Below are 14558 nucleotides of genomic sequence, written 5' to 3'. Positions count from 1 at the left end.
TCACAGTTACTCCAAGAACCATTTCATGGATTTCAAAACTCTTCTCAGTTCTTCCATAATCTAGAAATTGTGCCTGTTTTCTTAAGACACAACTTTATCATTCTTCTGGCAAGCTTCACAGGTCCATGTACAAATGTAAAAGCAAATGAAGTAATCTGAACTCTTACCTCCTAGACTTACCATTCAGAAGAGAGAGTGAAATGGCCTTGACTTTTGTTTCTGTTTTTACTTGAGAGGACTCTTGACTTCAGAGGCCCAGGAATGAACAGTGCTCTCCCATTGGGCGCAATGATTTCTTATAGAAAACGTTTACACTGGTAATTTTGGTTCCTCAAAAGTGAAGTCACTGCCATCGCTGTTGTTGTTTTTGCCTGCAGGTTTCACTCCTTTTTGCTCTTTATGGGCCACCCCCCCTATGCAATTCGAGAGGTGAACATCAACAAGTTCTGCAGGATCATCAGCGAATTCGCACTAGAGTATCGCACGACCAGGGAAAGGGTTCTGCAGCAGAAACAGAAGCGGGCCAATCACAGAGAGAGAAATAAGACCAGAGGGAAGATGATCACTGATGTAAGTCTCATGAACTCGCTTGCTTCGTGTCATGGCTTTTGAAACCGAGATAAATCATAAGTAGGTCCACGATTTGGGGGTGTGTGTTATTTTCTTCTTCCCGATCGTGGACAAAGTTTCCCCTTTTACAAAGTGTTCTTACGCTGCTCTTCTACGGTGTCTGTGGAGTTCTGCTGTGTAGTACAGGAGCACCAAAACACTGCCTGGAGACTGGGTGCCTGGAGGAGAATGTGTGTCATTTGGTGTTGTTTGAAACTGATGACAATTCACATTTGATAAAATGCTGGGGGCATGTATCAGATGATGCCAGGAGCATAGGAAGGCAGATGTATTTGATGTTAATTCAGGAATTTCATTCTTGTAACAATATCAGGCACTTGAACCACTCAGTTCGAGAATGTGAGTTGGCAAATTGATGTTACTGTGCTAAGATATAATATTATGGTCACATAATTTGAGTCGCACAATGTTAGGGTTGGAAGATATCCCAGAGGACATTAAAGTCCAGCGGAAGTTTCTCCATGGCATTTGGGGTTGTCCTTGTCACTTTTCTCTCCTATTGCTGGCTCTTTATTTCCCACGTCAAGCCTGAGCCTACCTATGACTCAAGAGAATATCCCATGGCCCGGGAAAGGATTTTGAAGTAGAAACAGAAACAGACTAGCTACAGATGCTGTATGGTGTGACATGTTCCATGAATGGAGTAGAAAGGAGGCAGGAAGCTGCTGTAGACTGACGAAGGTGCCCAGGGCACAGTCCCTCTCTGATGTGCCTCTGTGAAGCATGCAGGTATCTCATACATTGTTACTAGTAAGCTGGAAGTTTCATTTGAGAAAAAATGAAGACATTTTCTTGGAATTCTCCTTTTCAGGGAATCCTCCTTTCTTTCCCCACTGCTTATTCGTATTTGAATAGGCTCAGAGGGAACAGGGAGTTGGAACTCTTAGACCAGATGTGGAACCTATTGAAGATCTCCATGTGATTTTTTTCATTGTTTATATTCATGCCCAATGAACTTGTCCCACCTGTGCAAGTACTTGGCATCCGTGGGATGGAAGAAAGAAGTAAAGGGTTAAGTCATCAGGACCGCCATCACTCTGGGGCTCTAAGCCTCAGTTGGACTCAAGTCAGGCAGGTGTCTTTGCAGAAGAAAGAAATCAATTAAGGCCTTATGGAGGCTGCCATCTGTGGCCAGGGGAGTGTTCCCAGTGCAGGCAAAACAGGGAATGTGGTTACTGCTAAGAGTAAGCATGCCTGAGGCCTCCCACTTCCTGTGGCTGTCCAGATGCACTGACTACAAGACACTTTGCACTTAAAAGGCAATTCTAGGGAGAGCCTTAGACTACCAGTCCCCGTATCACCCACCTCTACTCAGACTTCCTCCCACAGACTTTCCAGGCCCTAGGGGTAGAGGACCACTCTCCCCGAGAGGGAGCCTGTTCTGCAACTCTTCACAGCTCTGACCGTTAGTATCATCAGCCAGGCTTTTCTGTCTCCTAAAATCTGGTTCTCTTGGAGCCTTCTGGGGTATTCAGAAAACAGATTGGACCCACTTGGGCAAACTATGACCTACATTTCATTCCAATGTGTTATTTTTAAAAGCCATAAAAAGGAATCATTTATTTTTGTGGAAATTAGACATATTGTAAGGCAAACAACACAAGCCCAATATGCTTATAGTTAGGAAAACACATTAAAATTTCCTGCCAAATTCCTGAGCATTTCTTTTTTAGCAGAGACTACTAAGTTTGAAATTTGTCCTTCCTTGAGAAGATTTGGCTCTCAGAGAGTTAGAAGTATCTAGAGTGTGATTTAAAAGTATTTAAATTTCTATTAAAATCTGGACAGTACAGATTCCTTCAAAGTTAACTTTTAACCTAGTCCCTATTAGTAGAAGCCGTTTGTATTTGTGTGGAAAGCCTGCCACCTTCTGGAATATTAGAATATTGTTACTAAAGCCAAATAGTCTCAGATTAGCATGCTCTGAGATTGAACTGTATGCCTTGTTCTAGGTACCAAGACTGACAGCGAGAGGCAAGGTCACCCCACAGGGATGGTATAACCTGATTAGAAAATCACATACACACAGCAGAAACCAAATCGTGGAGCCCTCAACATTCTAGAGTATTCTGTAGTCAGTCAGTTTTAGTGTAGATACCAAATTAAGTAGGGGGGTGTGGTGGCAGCTTCAAGCGAGAAGTCTAAAGGAGCTCTGGAGACTGACTTCCCTGCTCTGTAAGGCTGAATGAACTTCCTCCACCGTCCTGCCTGCTGAGCCTGCACTGCTCCCCTATCCCACAACCCATGGGGTCTTTCTGTGACTGGCTCAGTGTGGACTTTATTCTTCATCTTTCCATCCAAACCTGGTTCTACATCAGTGGTGACCATCGGAGGGGCACCCTGAAGTTGTCCAGGCAGGGAAGCGAACCGCAAAGGAAGAGAATGAAAGCTTAGTTTAGGTTGACTTTGTCAACTCGGATCAAGACTTCAGAGAGTCTGCTTTCAGGCAGTTTATCCCCAACAAATTTAAGCTCGATATAATTTGGAGACGTTTCATGGTGTAATACAATCTCCAGTGCACAGGGAAGTATAATCACATTGAAACTCATTCAGAGTACATGGCATTTCCTCCAAGATGAGTTCTAGAGATAGGCCACCTGTAATGGCTTAAGGGCTTAGGGAAAGTTCTGGCCTAGTCTTGGGCATACAGGTAGTTTAGAGGTCTTTTGGGCTATTAGCCACCCTTAGGGGAGCCTCTGGACATACAGATACTATAAGGGCCATTTAGACTATTATGTATCTCCCTTCCTGGTTGTGGGAGCTTGAGGAGCCCCTGGCGGTAAGGAGCATTTAGATTACTAGCCAACTCTAGTCCTGACTACAGGAGATTGATATGGCCTGGCCCAACAGATGACACAGATCACCGGGCTACTAATCACTTCTAATTGCCAGTCTTCTGGGTGGAAGAACAGGTTTTTCATCTTTCCCGTTGGAAGGACAATCCTGTGTGCTTAACCACTCCTGCTTTCTCTGGAGCCCTGTGGGTGCAGGCATCTTCATGCTGCGCTCCCAACAGCCCTCAGAAGCCCAGTGGTTTATGAGAACTTAGATTATCAAGTAAATTGCAGAGGGAAGAGGGACCCTCGTGTGAGACCCTTCTCACCTTTCAACCCTGACTTCCTCTCTTATAGAAAGGGACCAATGACACTTTGAGGGTTTGGGAAGGCTGGAGAGTCAAAACATAGCATCTTGCATATCTGCATATGCCTGGTGAAAAAAAATGCCACTCATCCTGGCTAAACTATTAATCCACACAACAAGAAGGATGTTAGAGAGGAGTGGTCTCTTTTGCCATTTGAATGAAGCACCTTGTTGTCTTACATTCCAAAAGTACAGCCAGTTCTCAAGAAGTCGTGCCTGGTTTGTTGCCCTGGCCTCTGACCTCTGTGGAAATACTTAAAGTGTACGGGATTTAAATCAAGGCATTGGCATGATTTTTCATACTCACATTGTATTTAGAGAGGGGGTCTTCAAGGCACATCTGCTGATAAAGTAATTGTGAGAACAGTGTCACATCTGGTGGCTACCTTGAGAACTGGTTAAATTCTACAAAGAGCTTGATTTCATGTGTCTGGGGAGAAGGTACTATGGTATGTTTTGCTTGGGAACTGTCATGTGGCCTGTGTGTAGAAGGGTACACTGTAGTCTAGGCCCTGCAGGCTAGGCATGGAAGAGCCCAGAACTTAGGATAAAATGAAAATGTTGCTGATAGGCACAGCCAAGTAAATGAAGGCTAGTTCACTTACTTAAGCCAGTAGGTGGTGGTGAGCCCAAGCAGACGCGGCCAGCTGCATGGAGGATGTAGATTAGTAGTGGTCAGGGAAGCCAATTACTGACTTCATGGGTATCCTCGGGAGACTACCACCTGAAGCCCTTCAGGTACTTTCTGCATCCTCTCAGTCTCCACACAGAACAGGCACCCAGGAAGAACAGGGGAGAGAGCCTGGCACCTTCCGACTGAAGACAGTGTGCCCCGCTGACAGTGGTTGCTTTCTGGTTTTAGAATGTGCTTTGTCGTTGAGATTATCTCATCTTTGTTGACTTCTGTGCCTTCTAAGAATCCTTCTGTCTTTTCCATCTTGTCCTGTCCTGTCCTTTCGGGTAGACCGATGACGAGGATGACATTGAGGTATGACAGTTCGCCAATGTGAAGAATTCTGTCTTTGCCCTTCCGTGTGCTGTAGAGTAACCCAACGTAGTCAGCATGGAGTGTTGGCACTGTTTAGCACTTGGAACTATGCACGGACATTTTCTGGTTGGCTTTCCTGTGATCACTAACCATCTGATCAGTTCTTGCCATGCTGTTTGTGCCAGAGAGTGAGGCGCTAACTGCATTTTCCAGTGTCCCTGAGCAAGGACTAATCACTACCCTGTCCCTAAGAGCAGCTTCAGCCCTGGAAAACTGGGCAAAGACTTTCCCTTCCAGCCCCTTTCTGTGCTTTTTACAACCCAAACATGAGAACTGGAATTCTAGCTTAGCCGTGTATGGGGTGAGCACAGTGGTGCACGGCTGTAACCCCGGCACTGGAGAGGCTGAGGCCGGAGAATTGTGAGTTTCAGACCAGACTAAGTGACATAACAAGAAAAAGACAAAAAGACATAAAGAGCAAACCAAAGTAGAATCAGGTTAGGGATGGAGCTCAGTGGCACAGCACCTGCTGTGGATGTACGTGGCTCTGGGTTTGATCCACAGCATCATAAGCAAAAACAAACCAAAGTAAATATATAGAGCATCTTCCGGTCAGGGAGGAAGGAGCGCAGTGAGGGTTGACCCTGGGGACTGAGAATGGAGAAGCATAGACACCTAAGCACAGATTTGTCACAGGTTTGTAACAGTGGCTGAGAAGCGAAAAGTTGGAGCTGATCTGATCTGGGTCCAGTGTTCAACATCTTGTGGATGATCTTGCTCTTCACTCAGATGTAAGCATTGTGCGCGTATAGAACTCGGTATAGAGTTCTAGAGCACCTCCCGAAAACCTATATGCGTGCATTTTTGAGAAAATCAGCCTGCATTTTTAATGCTTGTTACAGCAAGCATCTGCATTTTCGATGAAACTAAAAGTAGTATTGCTGAGTTCAGTTTCAGCTAGGATTTATCTGGCATGTTCTGTGACCTGATACTCTGCACATCTGGGACCTCTGGCAAAGACACTTATTCTTAGAGACTTTCAGTTTCCTTTCTGAGATGAGGTTAGATCTACAAGAACCCTCAGCATTAGCTTAGAAAATGAAGCTCAAGTCAAATGTCAGGTCTTGTCAGGGTTTTGTTTGATGTTTAGCTCTTGCAGGAGGGAGTTAGTGTCTGTCTCCCCTAGATGGTGTCCGCTCCAGTGCAGGATGGATAGGTGAAGTTCCTCCTGGGGCCTGTTGCATCACTTTCTGGGGTTATGTCTTCCTGTATGTGTTTGCCGTTTGTTGGCTTTCTCTATGACTGACAGAACTCCAGAATATACTGAGTAACGGGAGGAGAGAATGTTTCCCTCAAAGCAAAGCTCGACGGCCTCTTTGGAAAGTGTTCCTCCCATCTTAACATCACTTTGGTTTTGCAGTCTGGCAAGTTCTCTGGCAGTTCTCCAGCAACACCAAGCCAGCCACAGGGTCTGAGCTATGCCGAGGATGCAGCTGAACACGAGAACATGAAGGCTGTTTTAAAAACGTCATCTCTGGCTGTGGAGGATGCCACCCCTGTGCTTGGCGTGCGCACTCGCAGCCGGGCAAGCCGAGGTAACTTCTGGTGGGTGGGGTTTGTCTTCTCAGGTAGGCCGTGCCATAAAAATGGTCCCCATTGCAATTTGTAGGTGACTGTGCCCAGAGAATGTGTGTGAAGAGCCATCAAGTCCCCAGTACTCTCAGTGAGGGCTTAGTCATGCCTCCTACTACAGAAGGCTGTACTGGTTGCATGTAAAAATGGTGCAGTGGAAGCCATCTTAGGAGAGGGACTCCAGTGTTGAGGCTTTTCAAATGTATTTACTATTATTATTAGTGTGTGTATGTATGTGTGTGTGTGTGTGTGTGTGAGAGAGAGAGAGAGAGAGAGAGAGAGAGAGAGAGAGAAGAAGAAGAAGAAGAAGAAGAAGAAGAAGAAGAAGAAGAAGAAGAAGAAGAAGAAGAGAAGGAATATTACTGTGTGCGTGGGGAGTTGGTTTTATCTTTCTACCAGGTAGCAAAGAGAGTGACCAAGATGCAAAGCAGAAATCAATTCCAGAACGAGGTCACCAGATGATAGTCATCACAGAATAGCCCAGTAGTGCTGGACCAATCGCTAGAGGTGACCTTAGGTTTCTCCTGACTGCTACATTAAAAAGAGGTCACTGGGAAGGAGTAGATGGGAGATGCTGGTAATTCTCAGAGGGGAGGATCTCTAAATTCCTGAATGTCTGCCCAGTGCTCTGAAAGTCTATCAGGACCAAATGGAATTGAGGGAGCTGTGTGAGGTTCATGCAAGGGAGTTCAGATTTCAGGATAAGATACAGAATTGTAAACCAGTAGGTAAAAGGGAATCAGGGCCCTGCTCCATGCAAGACAGTTTTGCTGTTGATGGCTCTACTCTGTGGACAGCCATTGTTATAGAGACTATGTGGTCCAGTCTGAGAGCTGGACCAATCATGGGGCCCCCTACCACCCACCACAGCACCCAGACTTTCCTGAGAGCACATGGAAACTCAGCAACAACTCTAAATGGCGATTTGCAGGGAAGCACCCATTTTTAAGATGGTTTATGACTTTGAAAGAAAAAGTGGCCTTCTGGTGGGAGCAAATAAGTCCCCTTAGCTATAACCAGCAAGCAGGAATAGTCTTTGTGCACATGCAGATCCTGTAGGTATGCCACTAGAAAGCTAAGCAAACTACACTTTAAAAGCTGTGTCAACAATTACAGCAGCCCTTGTCACCTGAAGACATTGTCCTCAGCGTCTTTCATGTTTATAGTAGGACTTCAAGCACACACTTGCACATGGATGGACAGACTCCCTCATGTGCACCCATAAATATCATAGTTTACTGAATAGTGAGCTACTGTTCCTAGATAGTTTGATCAAATTCTAGATCATTAATGGCTAGATGCTTATGAATCTCAAAATTTTAAATATAACAGTATGAAAGAAGAGGTAGAATACATATTTATTAACATATTAATGTACATTTTAAAATAATTTAAAAAATCACTTTCCTTCCCTTAGAATTTGGTTTCAGCTGGGACTTAGTCAGGCTGGGTTATCAGTGGCTATGAATTTGGGAACTTAAGCTTTTGAAACTGTACATCTACTACAAAATGAAGTTTAAGGTATAGAGATGAACAGTTTGGGACACTCCTGTATCTTTCCTTTTGAAGAAGCTCCTCATCATTCCAGAATTTCCAGAAGGACATTAATCTTTCACAAAGGTCACAGTCCTAGATGTTAAGTTACCATTGGTTTCTAGCTGGTGTTGTTTGAAAACCTGTACTTTCTTCCTATCTATAGTCAATAGCCATCTATAGGGAGATTTGGACTGTCTTGATGTGTCATTATTTACAAAGCACATTTTCTTGTCAAGGAGCAGAGAGGTATTTCAAAGACAAACTGTGTCAAACTCTCTGCTGAGGACTGAAGAGAGCGGTCCCCTTCCAGTGCTTTAGAGGTGATCCCAACGTAAAGTGTCTATCACAGACCTGCTTGCTTTCTCTTTAACATGAGGGGAGTTTGATCAGTGACAATGACTAGGTACATATAGCTACTGATGGAGAGCTGATTCATTAACCCTTTGGTGGCCCTCCATGTATTATTGGATGTGCTTTGCTGGGTGTCACTGATGTGCTATGTAGTGTCTGTCTTAGGTCATTTGTCCTCAGATAATCACAGGACCTACAGGTAGCAATGGCACATACAGGAGCGGGGGAGAGAGCTAGATAATACAAGAGACAGGAACATAGCTATGTTGTAGGGAAATGCAAAACAAACGTCCCAATGCAGGTTTCCACTTCACTGGCAGGATAGCAGACACAGGCGGAGACAGACCAGCATCCCATGAATGTTACTAACTCTGAAGCTATCACTGGCCTTTTCTGGAATCCACCTCTGATGGATGTCAGCTCCATAGAAAATTGATAAGATTCTGCTACTTTTGTTTGTCTTTTCTCTGAGCATGTGGCGTTCTCTGGTTGTCTCATCTTCCAGGATCCACTAGTTCGTGGAATATGGGAACCGATGAGTCACCTGCTGTCACCGATGATGCAGCCGATGAGATCATGGACCGCATTGTCAAATCGGCCACCCAAGTGCCCAGTCAGCGAGTGGTGCCACGGGAGAGAAAACGTTCCAGGGCCAACCGCAAATCTCGTGAGTGCATTTCGGTTTGACCTGGAAAGCCGGGAACTCAGAAGGAAGCGCCCATTAGAGTGCGCACCTGCGTTCCTTAGCAATAAGGAAAGAAGTTCCTATCAGTGTCTGCTATTAAGGAGGAAGGGCTGGCAGCTATACTTTTCAAAAGTACTTTCTGTATGTGCCCTAGCCCATACCAATTAATACCCTGTGTTAACTAGCAAGGTCTCAAAGGTCTCTGAAAGCCTCCAGTATGTGGAGGTAATGCTTACTACCAAGTACTGGCTCAAATGCTTTGCTAGAGGCTGAATTTCTGCTCTTCACCCAGCACCAGAGGCTACTTGCTGAGCTAAAGGCTGGCTCCTCCAGGGCTTACCGTAGTCTCTGGCAGGTTAACAATAAAAAGCAGGGGTAGCAAGTGATTTGATGAACACGCAGAATACCTACCATTTAATATTCTCCTGGCTCCCTTTTCCTTTCAACCAGCCTTCAGTTAAATCAAAGTGATTGCTTCATCTTTTTAGTCTATACCTGCTGCCTGCTTTTGACCCCTCTCTCTGCACTGCACTGATTCTTATAGTCACCCCTCTCTGTGAAGAAATGGGATCCCTGTGGATCCCTGGCATCTGCCAGCATTATCTGTGGCCCACAGTGTTTTAGGCACATTTCCCAGGCTTCAGCCTGCTGCTGGGCCATTCAGGGGACAGCTTGAGTGTCCACTGGCTTTGACTATGAGAATAAGGGATGCCGAGGAAGGAAAGGAGTCCCCAGGATAAAGCAGAGTCATGCTACATTGGCAGAGAACTTAGTAGGAATGCGAAAACAGGATACCCCCAGTTTACCCTGTCCACGAGATTGACGTAGGGGTGACTCGGGTATGAGATGCAGTGTTCTGCATGTCTCACTACCATGCTTTTTCTCCAGGATAATGAATGCAAAAACAAATTCCTTCTGCCTATCATACCTTACTTTTTTTTTCCCCATATGATCTACTTTAGTGTCTGTTGGGAATCTTCCCAGAAAGTAAAATAACATTGAGGTCAGAGTGACTGATGCAATTTTGCTGAAGTTGGATGGGATAAAAGTTGGTTTATGGCAAGCTCCTAGGTGCTGCTGCTGCTGCTGGTGCTTGGTACTCATTTTGAGTATCAAGGAAGGCCCTGGAGCTTGTGTTTCTAAACCTTGGATGTATGTTAGAGTGTTCTACCAAGATCTAAACTTCTAGGCATCTTTGCTTATCCAGACGCAGGGCCTCTTAGTTCCTGCCCCTTAGAAGATTAGATACACTGGGGGACAGCACTGACTGGCCTGGAACTCACTATGTAGATCAAGCTATCTTTGATTTCACAGATATCCTTTGGCCTCTGCTTCCCAAGTGTTGCGTTAAGGACATGCACCCTAATTCCTGGCTTCCCTCAAGGTTTTAATGAAAGACTATCGTCACTTGTCCTATCATTTTTACATCTTCCAGAATAGATTTGGCTTGTGGCTCTCAAGCCCCAAGGAAGCCCTTTACATTTCGTTTGGTTGCAGTTTACTCTTTCCCCAGTGTAGTTGTGGCTCCTTATCTCGTCCCCTGGTGCACCTGTCTAAGAACTTGGTCAGACACGTGTTCCTCAGAGTTAGGCTTTCTTATGAATGGGGATTTATGGGTCCCATCTCGGGGCAAACAACTCAGAACCCTCATTTAACAACACCAGTGGGGACTCACATTTGTAGTGAGGAGAAGCAGCACTAGGTGGCCGTGGGTGGGTAGGTGGTATGACCAGGAGTGGCATTGCTAGCCACAGGTGACCAACTGTTCTCCAGAGGGGTGATGGTGATCCACACTGGCTGAAGACTATAGGCCAAATCCCAGTGTTGAGGCCCATGTCACACTATGTGAAGGCCATGTAACAGTACTTCTTTGTGGACTTCTATTTCCTGTGTGCTAGGAAGGATGGGTGGACCTCTTAGGGAGCTCTCTTCTTTTTGGATTAACTTTTCTGCACTTTTTTTTTTTTTACAGTTTTTAAGAGTGCTATATTTAAAAATAATAACAAGATATCTTTTTAAAAGAAATTTCTGGAAGCCTTTTTCACATCTTCAGGAAATTATCTCCAGTGGTTGCCATTGGTTGCCTTCTGTCAGTCACTGATAAATTAGTAGCCAAATGGAAGATGTCTTGCCCATGATAACTGCTGGTCTTTCTGGGATGGGCAGCCTCAGTGTAAGAAGTGTAGGGAGCTTGGGAGTGCGTTCAGCGGTAGAGCATTGCCTAGCATGTGCAGAGCCCTGAGCTAACCCCACCCCTTGAACCACAAAATAACATACAAACAAGCAAACACAAAGACAAGTATTTTGGCTAGAAGATACCATGGTGTTCTTAGAGAGAGATGGCAACAGGTTGCCAGACCTGGGAGTACCCTGGCAGAGAATGGCAAGGTTGAGCCAGGGACTTAAAACAGGGAGACTGTATAAGGTATTGGCTTAGCTTTCCATTCCTTGGAGGTGGAAGTTATTCTTCAAGTTGCTTGTCTGCATTGGACCCAACACATGGTTCAGATTTTTCTACCCACAATGTCACTGGGAACAATAACAGTAACAATGAATTTTCCTCTTCAATCTGTCCAGAGAGTGTCTATTTTGGTGGTTGTCATAATTTCATGTGGTATAGTTACTATTTCAGTGTTATGCAAAGCAGCCATACACTCTGTTCTGATTTAGCCAAACTGAGTTTTCCTGTGACACAGTCACTATAAGAGGTGCAGTGCCCTGTGCATGTCAGTGTGTATCTCGACTGGGTGGTGCTAGCAACAGAAATTGAAGATGGGAGATGAAAGACTTTGGATCCTACTTTAAAGAGATGATAATGCCAAGCTTTTTAAGAATAAAGGTAAAACAAAACTAAACAAAAACAACTTGGAAAAAAATCTTTGTGAAGTTCAGTGATTTAGATAGACCTCAGTAGGAAACCGTGCTTGCTATGTTTCCTACTTAATAATGGTGGTAAGGTGGATAGATATGAATTATAAAATGTATTGGGTACATAATTCACTTGACTAAAGATGAAGTCCATCCTCTAGAGAAATAAAATAGAATCCTAAAATCTAGAAATCCGTGACCTGTCTATAAAGGTCACTTGCGTGTCCCCAGAGCCAGTGATGGATTCCACGCATGGTGCTTGTACAAGGCTGCTGTCCATGCCCTACCTGCTGGGGTGAGACACTACAGTCAGTTCAGACGTGCCAAGCCTTTTTAATACCCCTACAAGCTCCCACAGCACATTCTGTCGCTTTTCTGACACTGCTAGTTAGCATCTCATCAAGAGACTACCAGCCTGTGATGTGTCACCCCGGCTGGACCAGCAGAAGCTAAGATTATGATGATGGGAAGAAATCCGGGTTCAGCTGGAAGCCTTGGTCAGAGAGGTGGTTACAGGGAGACTCTGAAACATTCTGCTGCACTGCATAGCCCTGTTTGTTTCACACTAATAAATTACCCCTGCCCAAATGGGAAGCCAGCACCCAGAGAGAGAACACCGGCTTTCTCATTCCTCACCACGCTGTTTCTGTGCTAGACATCCATGTGACCCAGGGGAGAGAATGGTGATGAAAACAGCCTGGAACTTTCAAATCCTTGGCTATATAAAAAATGAACTTTTGTGCGGTGGGGGCGGGGAACAGAGGCATAGATTAAGGGGTGCTGCCAATAGAGCCTTGAAATGGGGCCCTACCTTTCTGGTGAAGGTATGATGGAACTTGGGTGGGTTGGAATACGGAATGGAAAGATTCAAGGGATTAGTTTACTTTTTTTTCTACAATGATTAGTAGACTGTTCTGATCAACTGAAGAATTGGTGAATTTGTGATTAGGGTAGGAGGTAGATCTAAACATTCTAAAAACAGAATAAATATGACTTTCAAATAACCATAGTGGCCAAATATAATTTATAACTTCAGGGAAATGTAATGAACCTTTCAAATGTCAGGGTTCCTTAAACAGACAATGGCTACTTCTTTCACCCGTATGCAGTCTTCATTTTCATATCAAGATTGTTGATAACAAACAACAGGACATGTGTATTGACAAGCTAAATCCGAGCCTATTCTGTGTGAGCAACCTCCAGTGACCAACAATGCCCTACTGAAGGTGGTGTGGACGTTGGCCTTCTTGAAACTTGTGTGCTATATAGAAAGCAGTGTCTACTAAATGCTCTAAGAAGTTGGATAGTTTGCCCCTTGGCATCTATTTAGGAAAAGTCACTGATTGTTTCAATCACTGCCCCAAAAGGTCTTTGGTCAAGTTGAGGCTGAGACCCACGTCACTCAGAGTCTATTCGTGACCATCAGCCCTTGCCCTGGGCTCTGCCTAACACTTGGTTGCATAGGACCTACCTGGTTACATCCCCAATTTTGTGTTTCCTCCCACAACTTTGCAGCTGGGCACTTGCTGACCCCTCTCTATGTGCTGCTTAGTGTCCCTCTCTTGTATTATTAGAACCAGGTTTCCCATGTTTTGGCTCTTACAGTTCTGCTACATTCCACTCTAGCGAGACAGTGAGCTTTCCACAGCCACCCACACTTTCTGCAGTGTGCATCCATTCTCTATAAACCCTATGAGGACATCCCTGTCCTCCTAGAAACCCTGTCTTCCCATGGCCTCTCCCAGGGTACTTCATTCAGAAAGAGCAGAATAGTCCTGGGCCACCCTGAATTTTTGGGGTAGGTGGGTATTGATACGCTGAGTGCCATATGTCTCTGGCTAATACTTCCTTCTCTTCTTGTCTCTTTGTTTGTGACCTGTGGGGACCACTGCAGTACGAAGGACCTTGAAGAGTGGCCTGACTCCAGAAGAAGCCAGAGCCCTGGGCCTGGTTGGCACGTCTGAACTGCAACTGTGACGTTTGTAGGCCCTAGGAAGTGTGCCGAGCAGAGCGCCCACTCTGGCTAACCGCCCCCCCCCCCTTCTCAGCAGGGGCAGGAGACTTGAACATCTGATGGTTCAGAATCGAGAGCTCATTTCTGGGTGTTCCACAGCTTGTGTCGCCACCGTGCATTGACGTGGACCCCCAGGAATCTCCTGCATGTACTTTCTTTATCAAGTCAGCTGTGTTTCTCTTGTTTCCTTGATACCTGGTTTATTAGTTCCCAGTGTGACACCTTTTCTAGGAAGCAGCAGTCCTTGTAAGGAACAAATCACTGCTGTCACAGTTGTTACGATAACACAAGGCAATGTGATTAGACTCGGAACCTGGGTCTCCTCAACAACAAAACGTCCAGATAGAAATGCCAATGTTGTACACAAAAGCAAGCACAGATTGTTTACCAGTTGTGGATTTTAGATGTACTAAATGTTTATATAAGCTCATAAATGTACACCATGTTTCAACCACTAAATAAACAGAGTTTAATGTCATCACAAGAAACTTTTATTTCATAGATGAAGGATCTTAAATAGCTACGCAGGTTCACATCCTTCCTAATCAGCAAGGACTCTTGATTGGCATGCTCTTCGGGTCTTTTGGGTTGTGTTTTGTTGACTGAGTAGCTTCAAAAACATGCTTTTTAACATTCTTTTATTTTTAGTTAATATTCTTTAGCATTTTAGCATCCTCCACTTGTTGCAGGAAATGTTAGCTGTTGTTAGCCTT

General features: G+C 44.8%; 1 protein-coding gene across 8 annotated transcripts in view; it reads left to right on the top strand.

Annotated features, from left to right (window-relative positions):
- Fhod3 (formin homology 2 domain containing 3) overlaps window positions 1-14323 on the top strand; it is a 412004-nt gene extending 397681 nt beyond the window's left edge. For all 8 annotated transcript variants that reach the window (XM_050134860.1, XM_050134859.1, XM_050134858.1 and 5 more), the window contains 4 exons: window positions 378-570; window positions 6180-6354; window positions 8784-8945; window positions 13726-14323. In XM_050134860.1, coding sequence (XP_049990817.1) covers window positions 378-570; window positions 6180-6354; window positions 8784-8945; window positions 13726-13808 — 613 coding nt within the window. In that variant the 3' untranslated portion in view covers window positions 13809-14323. The remainder of the gene's footprint in view (window positions 1-377; window positions 571-6179; window positions 6355-8783; window positions 8946-13725) is intronic.
- The last annotated feature ends 235 nt before the right edge of the window (window positions 14324-14558 follow it).

This window comes from Alexandromys fortis, unplaced genomic scaffold (assembly GCF_014885135.2).
Source record: "Alexandromys fortis isolate MF-2015 unplaced genomic scaffold, M_Fortis_MF-2015_v1.1 scaffold_25, whole genome shotgun sequence".
Taxonomy (NCBI): domain Eukaryota; kingdom Metazoa; phylum Chordata; class Mammalia; order Rodentia; family Cricetidae; genus Alexandromys; species Alexandromys fortis.
Note: the sequence above shows the minus strand (reverse complement) of the source record. Positions and strands in the feature narration are given on the sequence as shown.